The sequence below is a fragment of the Brassica napus genome, chromosome A4 (genome assembly GCF_020379485.1).
Source record: "Brassica napus cultivar Da-Ae chromosome A4, Da-Ae, whole genome shotgun sequence".
Taxonomy (NCBI): Eukaryota; Viridiplantae; Streptophyta; class Magnoliopsida; order Brassicales; family Brassicaceae; genus Brassica; species Brassica napus.
The window spans coordinates 18,813,407-18,833,469 of record NC_063437.1 but is presented as its reverse complement, the minus strand read 5'-3'; the positions used below and the strand labels follow the sequence as shown (position 1 = coordinate 18,833,469).

The following is a 20,063-nucleotide window of genomic DNA, read 5'->3' as shown; positions in this document are numbered from 1 at the left end:
GAGAAACATTGCAACATTTTCTTGTAATCACGTGTCATCACTAGAATGATTCTTAGAATCCTTACAGAAATAAGTTGGTTCATCTAAATATATAATAAGTTTTTTATTAAACCACAATAAATACATTATTAATGTGTTTCATTATTTCCTTAAATAAGATTACGGAATTGCTTAATGTGGCTAAAGTATATATGACAATTAATGATTTTGAATAATACAGATTTGATAAAAATAAGTGTGTATTATATTTGTATTTGTTTAATTCTAATCTATTAAAATAAATTAAACAATCATAGTAACCATATAATAAAAATTAAAAATTTTATTTATATATTATATTTTGAATTTTTAAAAACGAGTATAAATTGCTAAAACTGTCAAAAATTTCACATTCAAATTTTGTGATCTATGATTTAAAACTTTTGTTATGACATGATACAAATAATTAAAAAATAATATAAGTTGAAAGTCTCATTTAATAAGTATCAAAAATAAAAGATATATAAATATATGTATCATTTTAAATTAAACTGTATGCCATATAAAAATATAAAAATATCTTAATTTTGAAATTTACTTTGAATATTTTTTTGATAAAAAGTTTGAAAAAATATTGACAACTTAATTTTTTTAAATATTATAAATTACTTAAACCATTAACCTCATAGTGGAAAATTTTGTTATCACTAGTTTAGACTTTTTTCTATAATAGATACAAATGATAAAAAAAAATATGAGCAAAAAGCATCATCTAATAAATATTAATATTAAAATATACTATATATATGTTACTATCATTTAAATTTAAATATATCATATCAAATAGAAAAAATATTTTTTCGATTTATAAAATTTATTTATATGTTCGCATCAATTTAATTATATAAGTAGTAGATAATGACTTTTTAATTATTCAATACATATTTATTATTTCATAATATGTTATAAACATATAATATATAAAATAATTTATATATATAATGTTCATCCCGCGCAAGGCGCGGGTCTTAACCTAGTTTGAAAAGAAAATTAACACAAACTATTTAGTAAAATTATAGAGTGAGAGGTTGGGACTTGGGAGCATAAACTTTCTGTGTGGCCAAGAAGTTAAATTAACCTTGTAGTAAGAAGTTAAATTTATTAAGTGGGAGAGTTACCAACCAACTCATGAGAAAGTAACAAAACTCCAATCCCACACTGTCGTTTTGCTTACAACATGTCCCTACACCACAGATTCTGATTTTCTTTTCAGAGAGAACTTCAAAACTTTTGTGGTTTTAAGTTCATTTCACTCTTCTCTACCAAGCGAGGGGATTTGAATTTGAAACTGGATCTGTGTTTACTATTTGAACTTGAGAATTTTTTTTATTATTTTGTTAAAGAAGAGTGTCGACTGTGTCGTGGTAAGTTGGTTTTTAAGATATGATGTTGATATGTTCCTCTTACTGAATGAACAATAAATGTAAATCATAGTGACATCAATCTAACAACACATTGGTCTTAACTGTCTTATTATTTTTAGTTTACCCTTTTTGCAGTTAGGTGAGAAGTTGAGCTTTATAAGCTTTTACCAATCTGGTTCTGGTTTTTGAATAAAGAACAGTATGACAATTGATCCCTTCAATTGCAACACGAAATGCAGGTTTCTCTTTCTTTCTCTCTATATCTATATTAGTGTTGTGTGATCTTAAGAAAGTTCTATATTGAGAGAGTCTATTGACGAATTGATTTATCTATTTTTTTTTGTTTAAGAACAAATTCTGCAAATAAGAAGATGGAAGAAGGAGAAGAGAAGGAAGGTCTGAGAACTGTGGAGTGTCTAAGAGGGAGACTACTTGCAGAGAGGCAAGTTTCAAGGTTTGTAAAAGATGAAGCGGATCTCATTACCAGAAAGGTAAGCTTCACAAAATCTAAGTATAATTCTTGTTTACTAAGTAGCCTTTTTCTCTTTATTTTTCAAGATTTGGTTTTTGATCAAGGACCAAGAAAAGAGCCAATTCTTGTTACTTAAGTACCAAGATAGAGATTCATTTGTTCTGTTATCGTTTCCTCATCTTTGTTTGGTAATAAGCTGATTATGGTTTTAAAGACAACCTTTTGATCTCTTGGAAACAGATGGAAGAGCTGGAGAAACATCTGAAAGAAGAGATAAGATTAAGGGAGAAAGCAGAGAAGAGACTAAAGTTTCTGATGAAAAAGCTTGTATCCATAAAGGGGTCTCGCAGTTTTGAAGGATCAGATCAATTGAGTTCATCTGAAGTTTCATGTTTGTCTTCTGTTTCCACTTCAGCATCCAAGCTAGAAGAAGAAACTCATGAAAATAGATTTTTGGAGGAAGAAAAAGTTGATCAAGCAACTGAGAATGTTGCCTCCACAGAAGAAGAAGAGTCAAGTTCAAAGCTCAAAGATGTTTCTTCTGATGAAGCAAGTGTTGTGGCTTCAACCTCAAGTCATGAAGCAGAATCAGAGGCTAGTAATGACTTTTCTTAAGAGTTCAAGAATCAAGATTCAAGAATATCCCTTCCTCATATCTCCTAAATAACCTTGATTGAGAACCGTTTTGATGTTGGAACCTGAAGCTACTAATACTATAGTTTAATACATTTGTGGAAGTTCTTGATGGATTAAGGCATGCACCATAGAAAGAGAGAGGAAGGAGAAGGGCATGTGATCATAAAGGGATCAATTAGGCTTTAGGACATCTTTGAGTTTGGCGGTATTAAATTCAAAGTGTTACTAGTAGAGATGGGGAGGACGACAAGACACGGACCTGTCTCTTTCTTTTGTTGTATTTTGTTATCAAAGAAAGAAAGTGACGTTTCTTGAAAATTAATGATGTGATTGAATAAAGGAAGCAGTATACTAATTAAGATCATTTCTCTATGGTAAAAAAAATGAGTTACAAAGTATGATTGGCACTATCTTGAATCTTCCTATGTATTTGTTTTGTTTAGATCTCTTGTACTTTACGTTCATATGTTCAATCAAGAAGCAAACTAAAAGCATGTTTTATTGTGTTTCATTTCATTACAAGTGGGTACTTAAACTAACTGTATTAAGCTTCAAGCCTTCAAGTGTTGACACTATTATGTTGTAAATGCAATATTAGTATATTTTAATTTTTTTAAAAAATTTATGAATAAAGCTTGCATTTGTTTAGTGTTACAAAGTGTGTGCCAAAGAATACATGCATGTCCGTACATATATTTTGTAAACTACCATTTGGTGCTTATAGACCTTTGGTCGGTGTGTGATTACTCGATCATCGCTTCTGAAAGTTGAGTTTGGCAACAAAGAAAGCAAACATAGAGGCCAATGCAACTGGAAACGCGATGAGAACAATTGCTGAAGTCATCAAACGATCATGATGGAATCCAAAGTAGTCCTCTAAGAATCTCGCAACGGTCGTGGTTTCTCCAAATGCATTGATCTCTCGATGAATATCACCGTATTGAGACGAGAAAAACACATTGAGACTCCAAGAGGGAGGTATTAGATAGTAAAGCCAGACCCACCACTTTGGTATTTGCTGCATTGTTTCAACATCAAGGAAACACACTATTAACTATAGGTAAAGATCAACGATGATGATGATGATAATGACTTGTTACAAAAAAAGATATTACCGGTAGTGGAATCAAGAATCCAGCAAAAAGGTTGAAAGCAACGAAGAAAAGAGACTGGAGAATAGCTGCGAGCATGAAGTTTGGAGTGATGGAGATGAGGAACAACGCTAAGTAGTTGAAGGAGAGTAAGTTGCAGAACATTGAGTAGAGACTCCAAAAGACTTTGTAGGCAGACCCGTATAAACCCATCATTGGATATATTATGATCACAAACTCTGCGCTTTGAATTAAAATGTAAGGAATCTCGGTCACAACCTGAGCCATTGCAAAGGCAAAGGCAGAGTACATTCCAGCGAATCTTTCACGGTACATAACATTACGCTCTGTCTCAAAATACTGTAACGCTGAAGTGCAGTTGTTTACCCCCAAGAAGATCACAAGGCCATATATGGCTCCTAGAACTGTGAACAAGTTCTGTTGAGTATCTCTGCCAAAAAACATACAATAATACAATGAATACTAAGAAAGGAAAATTCCTTAGCTAGATATCATAAAAACAATTATGACAAAAATAGCACATAATGAGTATCTCAAACTATCATTAGTTAAAGATTAAAATAACTAAATTACTTTGCATCTAAACTCTTACCCTAACCCAAACTCCGCTTTTAGTTAAATACTTTTTTTGAAAAAAATATTCTTGTTTGATATTTTGGAATAAAATAGTATTTTACTGCTATGTGAGACATTTCTTTACTAAGAATGTAATGATGATTTTGATTATATTTTAGGCAGCTAACTTACATCTTTTGGCCTTGCTTCCAGAAGAGTAGACCAAAGATCAAAGAAGAGACCAAAGTGTGACAGATTCGCATCAAGTTGTAAGCAGGGCTTCTCCAGTAAGACAAGCTCATCTTCCAGAGACAAGACTTGAACTGTTCCCACCAGCTCTGCGCAAAAGTTCTCTCGAAGTGCAAATCGCTTGACCCGGGATCCGGTTTGCTCAGCTGTTGATTAAGTTCATAGTTGCTCCTGCCACAGAGAAAACACATGAGCTCGTAATAAATGACAAGTTTCAGTTGTTTTTGAGATATTCAGCTCACTTGTAGAGTGCTGATTCTTTGTAGATTTTTGCAAAATCCATGTTGAGTTCAATCTCTACAGACTGTGAAGTGACCTCTAGCATCCATGTTGCTGGATTGTAGTTGTCTTTAATCTTAGCAACTCCAGGGATACTCTGTTCATTAACCCCAAATAACAAAAATATACATAGTTAATTATTTCGTTAAAACATTGAAAAGTTCATAGAAACTAAACTGACTCATTTTCTTGTGTAACACGCTGACCTCAAAATACTGTATGACATGAGAAGAATGTTGTCCAAGTGGTCCAGTGTAAATCATGCTACCTCCTCTCTTCAGAAGTACCAACTGAACATGTAATAAAACAATATGTTTTAAGAAATTTCTATTTAATTATCCAAAAAAATCGTCAAAACTCCAATAGAAGCCCTTTTATATTTTATCACAAATATAGCACTAACAGATCTTCAAAACATCACTCATTTTTTTCAAAAATAATAATAATTAAGTTACTCTAATTTATAAAACCTAATCTCACCCATCCCTTCTAAACCCTAAACATAATTATTCTATAATTTTCAAAATTTTGATAAAGGCTATTTGAAAGAAAAAAAAAATCTCTTATATCTGTTTCTGGATAAAATGTTATGTAATACAATTTGAGAGTATTCTTTTAAAAAATCAATATAAATACTTTTATATTTGAAAAAAAAAATATGTATTACCTCGTCGAAGGCTTCAAAAATGTCGATGCTAGGCTGATGAATAGTGCACACAATGGTACGTCCAGTCTCCGCGACGTTCTTCACAGCTCTCATCACAATGGCAGCTGCTCTTGCGTCCAGCCCCGTCGTTGGCTCGTCCATGAAGATGATCGAAGGATTCGCCACCAACTCCACCGCCACCGTCAACCTCTTCCTCTGCTCCGTCGACAGCCCGCTCTGGCCGGGGACTCCCACCATGGCGTCCTTGATCTCCTCCAGCTCTATCGTCTCAAGAACTTCCTTCACGAATCTCTGCAACGAGTTTCTTTTCAGTCAAGTTACTTTCTAGGTCATTCTTTCCTTTTTTAGAATCATCACTAGGGCTTACTATTTTGGTTTTGTGATCTATTTCTGGAACTAGACGGAGCCAAGCGGAGTAGATTAGAGACTCCTCGACGGTGATGTTTGGTGAGTGTATATCTGTTTGCTCGCAGTAGCCTGAGACTCTTGCGAAGGTTTTTTGGACTTTAAAGTATCCGTTGATTCTGATCTCTCCTTCGATGTATCCGCTTGTTTTTCTTCCGGCGAGAACGTCGAGTAGAGTTGTTTTTCCGGCTCCACTGATCCCCATCAACGCTGTTAGAACGCCTGGTCTGAAAGCTCCGGTGATATCTGAGAGAAGCTGCAGTTTCTTCTCATTGTATCCTTGAACTCTCATCTCCTAAGATTAGTCAAAACGTCCTTTGATGATCATGTTTGCATATGAAGATGGTTAAGATCCAAGGATGGGGAGGAGAAGATTTTACCGCAGGAACGTCAACGTAGTAGTTCAAATCTTGAAATGTTATGGTGAGAGGCTTAAAAGGTAAGGCCATCTTCCCTGCTGAATGAATTAGGTCAATAAAGCTAAACTGAGAATAAAGAGTTTGCTTGTATGACAAGAAAGACATATATGTTTCACCTGAATCTTCTGTGTAATCTATTGCCTTCTTGTTCTTATTGAGTGATGAATCTTTTGTTCCTTGCAGCTCAGAGAGCTTGTCTTTGGAGATCATAGCGCGAGATGTAGTGGGAGCTGTTAAAAAAGAAGCTCTTCAGTTTATGCTTTAGTCCATGGCATATTTTTCGATATTTTGTAACTTACATTTCAAGAAACTCAAAGCTAGAGTGAAAATAGTATTGAAGAGGAGAGTCTGTCCCAGCAAGGCACATAATGAGACCCAGTACATGTAATCATCATAGTTCAGTCCTCTGCTTTCAAGTATGGTTCTCCCCAATGTAACATTCGTTGGTTGCATCTACAAAACATAACAAGAAAAACTTGATTAGTCTTGTAAGAATGATGAAGAGAAGTATGTAAAAAGATGAGATACTTACTTGCTGCCATCTCGGAGCAAGAAACTCGTTTACAGAGAGCCCAATCTCTGCGTAACCTATAGGATTCACCCAGAATCCCCATTTCAGCCACCCTGGCATATCAGCTGCAGCAACAAAACCAATGTCACGTTCAGGGCCGGATATGAGATTTTGGGAGCTTGAAACATTTAAAAATCTTAGTAAAACAATTTTTTTTTTCTATAGTTTAGGGGTTTATTCGTACTAAAAATTTCAAAAAATTTAGGGACCGAGACCGATGTTTTATTGGGCTGTGCCTAGATCCGGCCCTGGTCATGTTTTGATGGAAGTTTGGAACAAGACTGAAATGAAGAAAGAGTGCAAAAGTCTTACTGTATGGGATGGCGAAACCGGCGAACACAAAGGTGATTAATACGGCGAAACTACCAGCTGCCATTGAAGCAACTCCTGTCTGAAAGATTGCAGCTATACATCGGAATATGGATATGGATGTGAAGTGAACAGCAAAGAGCATCATGAACTGACGTAAGAACCTAAAAACACCAAGTAACCATTACTTTCCATAATCGTTTGAGTAGGGAGCAAGCAAGAGATGGTTATAGAGTTCTTCTTACCTAGAGACTTCAGGAGTGTATCCAATGACGTAGTAAGTAAGGCAAGTCCAAACGAGAGATTCGAAGAAAGAGAGAGGGATCTTTAACACGGTTGCAGGGATTGCATAAGCCCAAGCTGGATAGAAACAAAGTTGCTTTTGCTTGTAGAACACGGCAAGACGTTGAACAGTCATAGACAGCTCTGGCAAACCATCCACCAAAAGCACAACGGTTGCGAAAAAGAGACAACTCATGTAAGAGTTTCCATGAATGATATCTACACCCATACGTGTTCTAATAAAAACTGTCATAGTGAGGATTGCTGACAGAACAAGCTGCAAAACATAAAGGGCAAGAAGGGTTTCTTTAGACCTAACCCTAGAACATTGAAAGAAGACACAAGGAACGAAGAATGTAACCTGAAACGTCTTGAAGAGGTAGACGAAAGAGTTTCTCTTCATTAATAGAAACTCTCTTGAGATGCATGCTCTGAACAGCTCCCACTTTGGAAGAGAATAGTCACTGAAAGAGAGAGCATCCTTGTGGGTTTTTGAATTATCATAGGGCTTAGAGAGAGCATCCTCAATCTTTCTCCCAATCTCTAACTCCTTGAATCTCCTGGACAACGCGTCTACTGAGAGAAAGGTATAGGGTATGTCCTGGTGCAGCCAGTACTGTCCTTGGTCCTTCCTAGATATAACCTGCAAAACAAAAACAACTCAGAACAAAACGTAAGTGTCAAGGAACATAAACTTGGCTTCTTACCTCTTGTAGAAAGTCTGCAACACCTTTCCTCTCTGGGCATCTAAACCCACACTCTTCAAAGAACCTCAAGACCTCGCCTCTTGGACCATGATAAACTATTTTTCCTTCAGCCATCAAGACAATATCGTCAAAGAGATCATATGACTCTGGAGCAGGCTGAAGAAGGGAAACAAACACAGTTGCGTCGGTGATGTGAGCCAGCTGCTGAAGTGACTTAACTATCTGAAACGCTGTGGAGCTGTCTAAGCCGTTTGTGATTTCATCCATAAACAGAGCTTTTGTTGGACCAACGATCATCTCTCCTGTAGTAAGACGCTTCTTTTGACCACCAGATATGCCTCTTTTCATGGCATTACCAACCAATGTTTCTGCACATATGTCAAGCCCTAGGATCTGAAGAAAAAGAAATGCAAATTGCAAATACATGACATAATCAAGAAGCTAATCAACAAGGATTACAAGTCTGAGTTGTTGTCAGAGAAATTACCTTCAAGATGTAATCTGTTTGTAGACTTCTTTTAAGTCCATTAACCGATATAGCCTGCACAATGGGATTAACAAAAGGTTTTATAATCATCCCTCTTAAAAGATTAGCTTATGGAATGGGACCTTCATGTAAGCATCTACGTCAGGGTCAGGAATGATTCCACCATCCTTTTCTCTTTTACTGACCTCCATCATAATATCTGTTTCAGCCAATAGTATAGAGCATGATTCAAATCGGTTTGAATTGTTCTAAATCAGTTAAAATTGGTTTAAATCAATCTAAATTAACCAATTATGTTAGTGCAAATCCACAGATTTTTCTAATTTGTTTTATTTTGTATATTTAATTTTTACAATTCATCAAAATAGTTTTATAATTAAAGCCAAAAAATATCATATAAAAATGTAAAAAATATATAAAACAAATCAATATTTCGTTAGCACTGCCCCGAATAATCAATCTAATCGGTAGTCCTCTATAAAACGCATAGTTATAGCCAAACAACTTTTTGAACATTGGTACAGAGAAAATTGATATATCTGTTTCAGCAAATAGTTTAGCGGATGCTTCAGAAGACATCTTACCTGTTCGACTACCAACACCTTGACAACGAGCTGAGAAGTCTATTGTCTCCCTAACAGTCATCTCCGCAATGTGCAGATCGTGTTGGCTTATGTAAGCGGATGTCTTCTGAGGAACAAACTCGTTTAGACCGTGTCCATTGTAAGAGATTTCACCAGAAATCTGTGGAAAACAAAAGAGTTCTGTGGTTTACACATCTGCATCATGAGAATCAGATTGAAACAAAGTCTGAAAACCTTTAGATTCTTGTCCAAGTTTCCGGACAAAGCCTTGAGCAGAGTAGTTTTTCCACATCCAGGAGGACCAAGCAGCAGTGTTAACCTTGGAGCAACAAGAAGAGAGCATTAGTTGCGTGCATTACACACTAACTCAAAGCTTGGATCAAAAGCTACCTTCCAGGGTTAATGTTGCCGCTAACATCGTTAAGTATGCTTATCTTGGCTTCATGTGTTCTTACACCACTCAGCTTTACCAACTCCTAAAGAAGAAAAAAGTATAGTTCAATACTAGTTATGTTAACAACTGTCTAAGTTGTTGTAGATTTAATTATTCACATAATCAATATACAAATTTTAAAATGATATTTGCCTCAATCGTGCTTTGTTCTTTTCAAGTTTTTTTTGTTTTCTTTGAAGTTAATTCGCGTTTGTTCACAACAATTTACTACCTACTGGCAAAATGCATTATATTCTCAAGTATACTCACTAAGAAAATGTGCTTCAAAGAATTCCATAAAGTTGGAAGCGCCTTCCCTTCAACGACCTCACATTCTGCTTCAACACTTAGATGCTTATACCTCACCTCTATGCTTGGAAGCTCCACACCAACCCTGCAAAGTAACAACTCAGTTCAAGATTCACAAGGTTTGTTTCTTTGTTTTCACATATACCTGTCTATTCTTCTTCTAATTTTCTTGAGCAGCTTGAGATTGTCATTCTCAATGTGTTTGATCAGCTTCTCAATCATCAGACGACGTTCCATGGCTCCAAGCTTGGTGACATCAACGACCCTTTTCCCTTTCTCCACATCATCCCCTTCTTCATCGACCAGAGATGATCTCAGTTGTTTGAAACTAGGTAATCTTTGGATCTCAGCCCACTGCAGAGCATGCTCTGCCTCATCCTCGTTTCTTGAGGAGCTGCTCCTGAAACTCGACCCCATGCTTTTTCCAATCTCTGCAAGCTCCATTCTCAAATCATCACCACTCATGTCTCAGTGAGTACTCTCTTGGCTTCTTATCTGATGAATAGTCAATAATGAGATATGCATTTGTCTTCAAAGTGTAAATATATTTAATATGCTTAGACGTCTTTTCACTACTACAATTGTTACGTGCTAACTTTTGAGAGTGTCTCAACGTCATTATTTTGTGTTCTTTTTGGGTAATTTACCATGATTGGAATATGGTCGGAAACAAACAATTTGAATTGACTAGAGGTAGGATATTCTTCTTAAAAATAAACAAACTTATTATTTGAAATAAAAATAAATAAAAAGAGATAATAATTCAAAAGAAAACATACTATATTCCTCTAACAATATCTACAAATTTAATAAAAAAAAGTAGACTACAAATAATATATTGGGGAGTTTTATTGGGTCAAGAAAGTGTGGAAATTAAAGTATTATTACCTAACTTACTTTGAGAATATGAAATACCTAATTAATTGAAGGATCACTTTATTTATTTAAAAGCTAGTACTTATAGTGTGCCATTATGCATGCTTAAATTACATAAGTGGTCCATATTCTATATTCTAGTGTTGCTAGGCAAAAATTGCACCCATCTTAATTAATTAAAAGGAAAAGAAAATTATAGATGAACAAACTTTCGACAATATTGCTTTGCTAGAACATTGCTGTGGTATCTATTCTTAGCTAGGACATTGATGTGGTACATATATTCTATCTTACCACAATAGTTTATCTTAGCAGTTTGTGTGTCGACGAGAAATGTTCTCATCCTCATGTTCATTTCTTGAGGAGATGCTCTTGAAACTCGATCCCCCATACTTGTTTCCAATCTCTGCAAGCTCCCCTGTCCACTCTTATCTACCCCATGCATCAACGAGTCCAAATTAATGCTTTTCTTGTCGGGAGCATTGAAAGTATCTTATCATATCTCAAGCAATCTTCACGTTCATTGTCTATCATTTTCACATTAATTTATTGATTCTTCAAGATCAGCTTGTATTATTTGTCTTTTTGGGAAAGTATACTAATTTAACGAATTAGACTGTCATATTTTTATTCCTAGAAATTGCAAACGAATTAAGTTAACTGACTATAACATTACACACAAATATTTTTCGATAAATCATCTAGAATTTATTTTTCCTAAATTTTGTCGTCTCTGAATTAAAATGACTTTAGGATAAGAATGACTTATCTGTTACTGTTAGTGAATATCTTATAAAAATATGATAATACGACAATATGGAGTAACAAGTAAATATGATAATACGACAAAATGGAGTAACAAGTACAAGGCGATGATCTCGTGATTAATTTGCAAGGAAGAGTGGGCAAATCTTTCAAAGTTCGTTGGAGTCATTGAACAAAAACCGATAAAAACTCACGGATTGATGGCGACGGACGGTGCATGGACGAGAGCTAGCAAGTCGACATCCCGCATTGAATGCTCTCTTTCTAGTATGCTCTAAAGACTTATGGTATAACGACTTGGACTGGGCCTTACGAAAAGCCCATTGGGCCCAATAAAATCCATTTTAAAAACCCAATACTCTAGTAAAATTAGGGTTTTTGTTTCTTCTCACCACCTTCTTCAAGCAGTAGCTGCAGCTTAACCTAGTCCCGTCTCATCTCCACACGACGCTTACGAGTTTGAGGTATTGATTTCTTCTTCATCTTCGATTCTCTGGTTTGCGTGTGTGCTTGTGGCTAAGCTTTTGTTTGGTGTTTCCAGCCATGGCCGCCGCCGTTGAGATTGACGCTGAGATTCAGCAGCAGCTTACCAACGAGGTCAAGCTCTTCAATCGCTGGAGCTTTGATGACGTTTCGGTAAGTTTACGATAGCTCATTTGCAATCTTTATAGGATCTAATTCTACAATGAAATGATTGGTCTATTACAAAAAAATAGTTACATTGTCTGAATTAGATATAACTCATGGAGTTATGTCGGAAAAAATGTCCTCTTTTTGTTTTTATTTTTGTTAATTTTCAATTCATGTTTTATTGTCTCAGTACACTTGGTTGATCCTGATGTTTCTTTGTCTTAAAGTCCAACACTTTCTGTGTTGTTTGGTTTGTTTTTGAATATTAGATCTCTAAAATTTAAATTGGCAACAATGGCTATGTTCTTAGTATTTGTTTTGTTGATCTTGTGTTTTTTTTTTTTGTGAATGGGTAGGTCACAGACATTAGTCTTGTTGACTACATTGGTGTTCAGCCTGCTAAGCACGCGACCTTTGTCCCCCACACTGCTGGAAGATACTCTGTGAAGAGGTTCAGGAAGGCTCAGTGCCCAATCGTTGAGAGGCTCACGAACTCTCTCATGATGCACGGAAGGAACAACGGAAAGAAGCTGATGGCTGTGAGGATCATCAAGCACGCCATGGAGATCATCCATCTCTTGACTGACTTGAACCCTATTCAGGTTATCATTGATGCCATTGTCAACAGGTAAGACAACAATGTTGCATTCTTTATTGCGTGTTACTAGAAACCTTTTTTTCTAATGTTGTGTGTGTTTTATTGGTGAGCTAGTGGTCCACGTGAGGATGCGACGAGGATTGGATCTGCTGGTGTGGTTAGGAGGCAGGCTGTTGATATCTCTCCTCTAAGACGTGTGAACCAAGCCATCTTCTTGCTCACCACTGGTGCACGTGAAGCTGCGTTTAGAAACATCAAGACAATCGCTGAGTGCCTTGCTGATGAGCTCATCAATGCTGCCAAGGGATCTTCCAACAGGTAAACATCTTTACATTGTCTTGTCTCTTAAAGCGGGTTCACAAATTGTGTTTGTTTGTTGCTAAATACTAATAGCATCTTGTCTTGTTTTTTTGCAGCTATGCCATCAAGAAGAAGGATGAGATTGAGAGAGTTGCGAAGGCCAACCGTTAAGGAGGATCTTCCTAGGCCTTGAGTTTGCATTACATCTCAAAGACCTTATCTTGCTGTTTTTCATTAGAGCTTTTTGGATATGTTTCAGAAGATGTCCCTATCTTTTAATGAAGTTTTTTTGAATCTTGATCAAAACGGTTTCATGTTTAAGAATATTTTCATCTTTATATTTCTAATTTAAAGGTTGCTTATTTCATCAATTCTATATACTCACAAAATAAAGCTACAAATTGATTTTAATGTCCTGTTGAGATTGAAGATGAATCAAAGAGCAAACATGATTATGTCTGCCTTCTTCGATGCTGTCTTATTCCACCGATACTCTTGCTTATCGTCCTTCCTGCTATTATCAGCAAACTTACTTGTAACTGTAGATTGCACTAAAGTGTTTAAAACAAGCTAAAGCCTACTGATCTCACCTTCTTTTGCATCTGGTTGGACCATCAAGCTCTTTTTCATCACCCTGGCTGCTTCTGCAACCAGAATCCAAAGCTCCACCAGTTTAGTTTCTCTACCATGGAACAGTTGTTAACCCTCATTCATCCTATATGTTTTGTTTTTAGATGCATTGCTTTGACTGCTCCAAAGAGGATGGTAACATATACATTGTTAGGGTCTTATACACATCTTCTTAACTCCGAATGTACATATAGAAGAAGAAAACATCTTACTCCTTTTGAAATGATTCACACGTGCCAAGACAACACTATAAGTCACTACCAAGAGATACTAGTGACTGAGGTACAGTAAGTAAGTGAGACATCTCTAAAGTACATGTTCACAATTGTGATTTAAATAGCTTTACGATGTGGTTTAGCCAGCCTTTCACTTGAGTCTGATTTCACCGTGTCCATAACAAGAAACTAATTGTCAAACCAGAAGAATCAAATGAACCCTCAAGCACAAACCATAAGCTAAGGTCCTGTTATGAGATCACATAGCAACTGATACACACTAGTTTAGGACCAACAATTAGCATCAAATTCTACTGGAAGTTCCAGTATGTAAGGAACAGTTCTATCCCGAACCGCCAATTCTAGGACAGACAGGAGCTGGTTATACGTTCCACAAAATCTTTAATGTATGCGACTGTTTTACTTTACTGTCTGGTTGTGTTCTTTAACCAGCCAGCTCGGCCAGCCGCAATATTATCACACACATTCAACAATAAACAAACTAATCACAAGAGCCCAAACATCAAACCTGATGTGTAACAAGCAGTGTAAGTATTGATACATTCATGTAATGTAACTAGCAAACTCATGAGTAATTCTTGGGTTCACCCCCTAGGGTGAACCTCTAGGTTCACCAACCAATAGTGTTTGATTATTTGATATTTGATATCTTTTAAAAAAGGAAACAACATTGAATTTCCAAATAAGATTATCTTTTTAAAATAAAACAATAAAAATACATAAAAATAGTTACAAAAAATAAATAAATAAATATTTTTAAGTTTTTAGCAAAATACTAAACCCTATATCCTAAATCTTAAACCCTAAACCCTAAACCTTAAACTTTGGATAAACTCTAAACGTTTGAAAATCTTAAACCCTAAATCATACATTAAAAACTAAATTTTAATAACACTAAACCCTAAATCCTAATCACTAAACCCTAAACCCTTGGGTAAACACTGAACCCTTGGATAAATCATAAACTCTAGAGTTTAATTTTAAATATTTTTGATTTACGGTTTATGATTTATCCAAGGGTTCAGGGTTTACCCAAGGGTTTAGGGTTTAGTGATTAGGATTTAGGGCTTAGTGTTATTAAAATTTAGTTTTTAATGTATGATTTATGGTTTAAAATTTTCAAACATTTAGAGTTTATCCAAAGTTTAAGATTTAGGGTTTAGGGTTTAGAGTTTAAGATTTAGGATATATGGTTTAGTATTTTGCTGAAGACTTAAAAATATTTATTTATTTATTTTTTGTAACTATTTTTATGTATTTTTATTGTTTTATTTTAAAAAGATAATCTTATTTGGAAATTCAATGTTGTTTCCTTTTTTAAAAGATATCAAATATCAAATACTCAAACACTATTGGTTGGTGAACCTAGAGGTTCACCCTAGGGGGTGAACCCAAGAATTACTCCAAACTCATAAACAATCATTGATCACATTCAACAATAAATAATCAAAAGTGTACCAAAGTGTTTATACATTCCTGTAACTAGCAAACTCATAAACAATCATGATACATCATATAGTTTGCAAAGTGTGTATGATGATGATTATTCTGATCTGAGGCAATAAAAAAAACAACCTAAGGTTTTCTTTATTTTCCAACACAAAACTGATATAGGCATATGTCTTCCACATGCAAAGAATTATAAATACCGGAGTTGTAGTTGAACTACGCCGCGGCAGATTGCTTCTCCTCGTAATCATCAAGCCTTAAAGCTTCTAACAGCCTTGGCCAAGACTCAGGGATGCCTCCAGGTAAGTCAAACTCCATAAGCTTTCCCTTGCTACGGTAGTACTCTTCAAGAGGCTGGCTCTGCACACAATCATTCAAAGCATCAAGCATCGCTTCACAGCTAAAAGGTAAGGACAATAGAGAAAGAGGACCTACGGTTTCATTGTAAATACGAAGCCTAGCTTTCACAACCTCCTCAGTATCATCAGCACGAGTGATGAGCTTTGACATACACTGAGGTGGAGGGAGAAGCGGATCCATGCTGATTCCTGGTTTCCCGTTCTCACCCTTTAAGTTGATGTGAGCTATATTGAAACCTTTACCGCATTGATTACACGTTCTCCTGCCAAGGCATTTGTCAACCAAAACCTCCTCAGGTAGCTTTAAGTTCACCACTAGATCGATGTCAGTGACATCTCCTAGTATTTCCTGAAAACACAAAGATTAATCATTCAAAACTTTGCTCAATATGATGTGAACTCAATGAATTAACTTACAGCTTGTCTCATGGTACGAGGAAAGCCGTCAAGAATGAAACCTGATTCACCTTTGGCTTCACCAGCTTCAAGTCTCTTTGATAATAGGTTCACTATGATCTCATCTGAAACAAGCTTCCCCTGGTTTACAATCTCTGATAGCTGCAATCAAGTAATAAGAATCTCAATACAAGCAAGAGAGAGAGAGAGAGAGAGAGAGAGAGAGAGAGAGAGAGAGAGAGAGAGAGAGAGAGAGAGAGAGAGAGCCGTTGACTATTATTAAAAAAAGGATCAGATCCGTTAGGACACAAACACTAGTTCATTAGATCTGTTGGTAGACACATGAACTTTTAACAGATCTAAACAGAAAACGACGTCGTTTTGGGATTCATTTGGACAAAGTGAAACAAGAACCTGTTGGGAGAGAGGGCCGGAAGAAGCTAGCGCATCACGGACGAGGTCTCCGGTGGCGATGTGAGGAACACCGAGGAGACTCGAGAGTCTGCTAGCGTAAGTCCCCTTTCCGACACCGGGACAGCCGAGGAACACCCACTGCACGTTTCTCTCCTTGGTAAAGCCCCTGCGAGCTCCAAGAAACGGAGGAGGGGGAGAGGACACGTGGCTAGCTTCGGCTGAATAAGATCGGCTTCCGAAGCTGAAGAGGGAGGAGGATCTCGCCACACGCAGTACTCTCGCCATTTCAGAGATGTAGAGAGAGAGATAGAGAAGCGGCTTGAGATCGCTTGAACGTGCAAAGAAGGAACATTCGCTTTTAAAAAAGGATCTACCTTTTCCTAAACTTTTTACTCTTACTGAGCTTACGTGGCGTTTGACTTTTTTCTGTTTCGGACAATGCTTACGTCATCTATACAACGTGTAATAACTTAAAGTTTGATTTTTTTTTAATTTGATTTTTTTTTTCTAACTAAAACTTAAAGTTTGGATTTTTCTTATTTCTTTCGGCTTTCCCGGAGCAAAACAACAATGGCGGTTTCTCTCTCATCGCCGTCTTCGTCGACGATCACTCCCGTTACGCTGAATCAGAAGATGAAAAACGATTCATGGGTTTACGGGACAGTAAAGTTTGGTTCTTTGGCCAGTTCTCATCTCCAGTAGATTTTTCTCTCCGGCGTAACGTGGTGGCAGTGTCGGCCATTACCGGCGCTTCAGGTAACTTTTAGAATCTGTTCTGTTTTGGAGAAGCTGAAAAGATTATAAACTAGATTGAATCGGTTCTTCTTCACAGGAACTGGTACAGGGAGAGAGAGACTGTTGATTTCTGATTTTGTGGAAGGATAGGAAGGCTGTTGTTGCATTTGCTCGTCATTTTGGGTGGTTAAATCTTTTTGGAGAAGTTTCTTATTAGATTTGGTGAATGTGGTTGGTTACTACTACTATGTTGGGTATTAAAGCTTGCTTGTCGTAAAAGAAGGTAAAATGATTCACCCCACTGTCAAAATCTTGATGATGGTTTGGTCATTTCATTAAGTGATACATTTGAGGTTTTCTTAGCATGTGATGGATGCATCTGGTGTTTCTCTTGTTTTGATCGGACCGGGGAGTATGGACCAGGTAACACGTTTTGATCAAATACTTGTGTTTACACCATGTCAATGTAATCAAAGGGGTAAATTAATCACAATCTCGTACTAAACAACTTGTTTGTTGGAACATTTCAGGACAAAGAAGCTCGAGATGACCCTCCAATTGAAGAGATCCTAAAAGCGTGTTGCAGTTCAAGAACTTCAGTCTTCTGTTGTTATCCAAATACATCATTTCTTATTAACTTGTTTTGAAGGGAGCAACCTTTGTATGATTCAATGCTTTTTTTAGAGGAACTGTATTGTTTTCTGAATTTATTGGAGTTAAAGATCTGTGGTGGAACGAGAGTTGCTACTTCCATTGGCTTTTAGTTAAAAAATCCTATCTTATAGATTTTTTCTTTTGGTTTTGGCATGAGACGTGCCATCTCCACTGTCCATCCAAAACTCTACGGCTTAGATCTCATCTCATCTCATCTGTCATCTCACTTCAGCGTATGACAAGTAGTAAGTAGAGACTTCCAATAAAAAGATAACTAACACCACTAAAGTGAGAAAATACAAAATATTTTGAAAATTAAGATTTTCTAAAGAAATTGTCTACAAATTTATGAAAACCTATATTTTTTTTAAATACATACTTTTTTTCAGAGATGACGTTAAGATAAATTCATTAAAATATGACAAATTTTATTAGCAGCAGAATATTTAGCAATAAAATAAAGTTTTGAGGCAAAATTTGTAAATAAAAATCAGAATGAGATATTTTGTGCAAAGATATTTATTCTCATTTGGCCCATAAATATCAGAAACACACCATCTTTATCTCCACTCTCAAAAACCCCTAAAGCTAAAAACAAACCTTATCTCTTCTCATCTCTTCACCATGGCTGCTTCAGCTTCCTCTCTGGCTCTCTCCACCTTCACCCCCAAGTCCCTTCCTTTCTCCATCTCCAGACCCGCCTCCGTTTCCCTCCTACCTCCTTCCCTCTCCTTCAATCTCCACTCCCTCTCCGCCTCCCTCTCCCTCTCCATCTCCGCCGCTTCCTCTCGCTTCGTCCGTAACGTCGCGGTTACTGACGACTTCTCGGTCGAAGAAGACGGCATCTTCGCTGACGACGACGCTCCTCCTCCCCCGCGGCGGGAGCAATCCTTCTCTTCTGACCTCAAGCTCTTCGTCGGTAACCTCCCCTTCAACGTCGACAGCGCTCAGCTCGCTCAGCTCTTCGAGAGCGCCGGAAACGTCGAGATGGTTGAGGTAACGAGTCAAAAACTCAAAATTGAGTTGTGGGTTTTCGAGAAATGAGATAAAGATTGAATCTTTGTTGTTGTTTGAGATTGGTTTTAGTGATTGTTCGTTTTGTTGTCTTTGTTTAGGTTATCTATGACAAGGTGACAGGGAGAAGCAGAGGTTTTGGGTTTGTGACTATGTCTTCAGCCTCTGAGGTTCAGACAGCTGAACAGCAGTTCAATGGCTATGTAAGAACATACTTATGTCGGAACCTTTGTGTTGCTAAAGACAAAAACTTGTGGTTGCTAAAGACAAAAAGTTGGAACCTTTGTGTTGTTTTGTTGTTCTTATTGGGTTTTGTTTGCAGGAGTTGGATGGTAGACCGTTGAGAGTTAACGCGGGTCCTCCTCCACCGAAGAGGGAAGACTCCTTCTCAAGAGGACCTAGAAGCAGCTTTGGAAGCTCTGGTGGAGGTGGTGGTGGTGGTGCTGGTTCAGGGAACCGTGTTTATGTTGGTAACCTCTCGTGGGGTGTTGATGACATGGCGCTCGAGAGTTTGTTCGGGGAGCAAGGGAAGGTTGTTGAGGCTAGAGTCATCTACGACAGGGACAGTGGTAGGTCGAAAGGTTTTGGGTTTGTGACGTACAACTCTGCTCAAGAGGTTCAGAATGCCATCAGAACCTTGGATGGTGCTGTAAGTATCTTTTTTTATTATTGACACTTACAGTGTGATCAGTGAAACTTCTCTTGATATGCTTTTGATGTGACTTGTGTAGGATTTGGACGGGAGGCAGATTAGAGTGTCTGAAGCTGAGGCTAGGCCTCCAAGGCGCCAGTTTTGAGCACCAATCTATGGCTTCCTATTCTCTGGAGAGGTATGATTGACTTAACCATTGTACTTATAGAAGGGCATTTTGATGTTATTAACCACTTTATGACTGATTTATCTGAGTAAATGAAATTGTAACAGGCGCTTTGAAGCAGTTTTTGTGAGAGGATGGCAGTTTCGGTGGACCGTACTAAGCTATGTGTTGTTGTGCCTTGGATGCACGGATGGTCTTTTGTTTGAAAAACATAATAGAGTTTAAGATTTATAAGTGAAGACCATGTTCTTGTCTGTCTGAATGCTGTCATTAACTGCTTCGCTTTATTTTGATTCAATCTTCTCTGTCT

At 36.9% G+C, this 20,063-nt stretch overlaps 5 protein-coding genes across 15 annotated transcripts; 3 read left to right on the top strand and 2 right to left on the bottom strand.

The window, feature by feature from the left end:
• The first annotated feature begins 1,183 nt into the window (after window positions 1-1,183).
• Window positions 1,184-3,027, top strand: LOC106450239. The gene is made up of 4 exons (XM_013891886.3): window positions 1,184-1,403; window positions 1,539-1,642; window positions 1,753-1,894; window positions 2,116-3,027. Exons 2-4 carry the CDS (start codon window positions 1,605-1,607, stop codon window positions 2,488-2,490), a joined length of 555 nt encoding a protein of 184 aa, XP_013747340.1. The 5' UTR covers window positions 1,184-1,403; window positions 1,539-1,604; the 3' UTR covers window positions 2,491-3,027.
• A 100-nt stretch (window positions 3,028-3,127) lies between these two features.
• Window positions 3,128-10,463, bottom strand: LOC106447387 (ABC transporter G family member 33). 4 transcript variants are annotated; one of them, XM_048778557.1, is made up of 22 exons: window positions 10,025-10,460; window positions 9,841-9,964; window positions 9,528-9,613; window positions 9,372-9,456; window positions 9,138-9,297; window positions 8,676-8,752; window positions 8,554-8,607; window positions 8,067-8,459; window positions 7,721-8,002; window positions 7,323-7,636; window positions 7,081-7,241; window positions 6,730-6,833; window positions 6,497-6,650; window positions 6,314-6,427; window positions 6,159-6,235; window positions 5,741-6,073; window positions 5,374-5,664; window positions 4,913-4,996; window positions 4,670-4,803; window positions 4,371-4,598; window positions 3,627-4,053; window positions 3,128-3,529 (listed from the first exon to the last, which is right to left on the bottom strand). In XM_048778557.1, exons 1-22 carry the CDS (start codon window positions 10,342-10,344, stop codon window positions 3,263-3,265), a joined length of 4,269 nt encoding a protein of 1,422 aa, XP_048634514.1. In that variant the 5' UTR covers window positions 10,345-10,460; the 3' UTR covers window positions 3,128-3,262. The 4 variants fall into 4 exon arrangements, with proteins under 4 accessions (XP_048634514.1, XP_048634515.1, XP_048634512.1 ...); XM_048778558.1 differs by having other exon boundaries at window positions 6,159-6,232; window positions 10,025-10,459; XM_048778555.1 differs by having other exon boundaries at window positions 7,323-8,002; window positions 10,025-10,463.
• A 1,403-nt stretch (window positions 10,464-11,866) lies between these two features.
• Window positions 11,867-13,419, top strand: LOC106448908 (40S ribosomal protein S5-1). Its single transcript, XM_048778561.1, has 5 exons — window positions 11,867-11,984; window positions 12,062-12,156; window positions 12,507-12,778; window positions 12,863-13,066; window positions 13,165-13,419. The coding sequence occupies exons 2-5, from the start codon at window positions 12,064-12,066 to the stop codon at window positions 13,217-13,219; spliced, it is 624 nt and encodes a 207-aa protein (XP_048634518.1). The 5' UTR covers window positions 11,867-11,984; window positions 12,062-12,063; the 3' UTR covers window positions 13,220-13,419.
• On the bottom strand, window positions 13,363-16,878 carry LOC106447391 (adenylate kinase 1, chloroplastic-like). Of its 7 annotated transcripts, none has more exons than XR_007339266.1 (6): window positions 16,533-16,878; window positions 16,140-16,280; window positions 15,799-16,071; window positions 15,564-15,723; window positions 13,639-13,796; window positions 13,363-13,562 (listed from the first exon to the last, which is right to left on the bottom strand). XR_007339266.1 is itself a non-coding variant. In XM_048778559.1 (5 exons), exons 1-4 carry the CDS (start codon window positions 16,815-16,817, stop codon window positions 15,580-15,582), a joined length of 843 nt encoding a protein of 280 aa, XP_048634516.1. In that variant the 5' UTR covers window positions 16,818-16,878; the 3' UTR covers window positions 13,363-13,796; window positions 15,564-15,579. The 7 variants fall into 7 exon arrangements, 3 of the variants coding, with proteins under 3 accessions (XP_048634516.1, XP_048634517.1, XP_013744760.2); XR_007339265.1 differs by having other exon boundaries at window positions 13,363-13,559; XR_007339268.1 differs by having other exon boundaries at window positions 13,639-13,692.
• A 1,596-nt stretch (window positions 16,879-18,474) lies between these two features.
• LOC106391506 (RNA-binding protein CP29B, chloroplastic-like) lies at window positions 18,475-20,063 on the top strand. 2 transcript variants are annotated; one of them, XM_022718356.2, is made up of 5 exons: window positions 18,475-18,917; window positions 19,037-19,138; window positions 19,258-19,584; window positions 19,667-19,765; window positions 19,861-20,063. In XM_022718356.2, exons 1-4 carry the CDS (start codon window positions 18,546-18,548, stop codon window positions 19,730-19,732), a joined length of 867 nt encoding a protein of 288 aa, XP_022574077.2. In that variant the 5' UTR covers window positions 18,475-18,545; the 3' UTR covers window positions 19,733-19,765; window positions 19,861-20,063. The 2 variants fall into 2 exon arrangements, with proteins under 2 accessions (XP_022574077.2, XP_022574078.2); XM_022718357.2 differs by having other exon boundaries at window positions 18,478-18,917; window positions 19,848-20,063.

Coding starts and splice junctions, on each gene's coding strand:
- LOC106447387 (XM_048778555.1), bottom strand. CDS start 10,344: ATGAGTGGTGATGATTTGAGAATGGAGCTTGCAGAGATTGGAAAAAGC. Junction 8,003..8,066: donor TTGCAGACTTTCTACAAGAG/GTAAGAAGCCAA, acceptor TTTGTTTTGCAG/GTTATATCTAGGAAGGACCA. Junction 4,054..4,370: donor TGGAAGCAAGGCCAAAAGAT/GTAAGTTAGCTG, acceptor GTTTTTTGGCAG/AGATACTCAACAGAACTTGT.
- LOC106448908 (XM_048778561.1), top strand. CDS start 12,064: ATGGCCGCCGCCGTTGAGATTGACGCTGAGATTCAGCAGCAGCTTACC. Junction 12,157..12,506: donor GGAGCTTTGATGACGTTTCG/GTAAGTTTACGA, acceptor GTGAATGGGTAG/GTCACAGACATTAGTCTTGT. Junction 13,067..13,164: donor GCCAAGGGATCTTCCAACAG/GTAAACATCTTT, acceptor GTTTTTTTGCAG/CTATGCCATCAAGAAGAAGG.
- LOC106391506 (XM_022718356.2), top strand. CDS start 18,546: ATGGCTGCTTCAGCTTCCTCTCTGGCTCTCTCCACCTTCACCCCCAAG. Junction 18,918..19,036: donor GAAACGTCGAGATGGTTGAG/GTAACGAGTCAA, acceptor GTCTTTGTTTAG/GTTATCTATGACAAGGTGAC. Junction 19,139..19,257: donor AACAGCAGTTCAATGGCTAT/GTAAGAACATAC, acceptor TTTTGTTTGCAG/GAGTTGGATGGTAGACCGTT.
- LOC106447391 (XM_048778559.1), bottom strand. CDS start 16,817: ATGGCGAGAGTACTGCGTGTGGCGAGATCCTCCTCCCTCTTCAGCTTC. Junction 16,281..16,532: donor CCGGCCCTCTCTCCCAACAG/GTTCTTGTTTCA, acceptor ACTTGATTGCAG/CTATCAGAGATTGTAAACCA. Junction 16,072..16,139: donor CTCGTACCATGAGACAAGCT/GTAAGTTAATTC, acceptor TTGTGTTTTCAG/GAAATACTAGGAGATGTCAC.
- LOC106450239 (XM_013891886.3), top strand. CDS start 1,605: ATGACAATTGATCCCTTCAATTGCAACACGAAATGCAG. Junction 1,643..1,752: donor AATTGCAACACGAAATGCAG/GTTTCTCTTTCT, acceptor TTTTTGTTTAAG/AACAAATTCTGCAAATAAGA. Junction 1,895..2,115: donor CGGATCTCATTACCAGAAAG/GTAAGCTTCACA, acceptor TCTTGGAAACAG/ATGGAAGAGCTGGAGAAACA.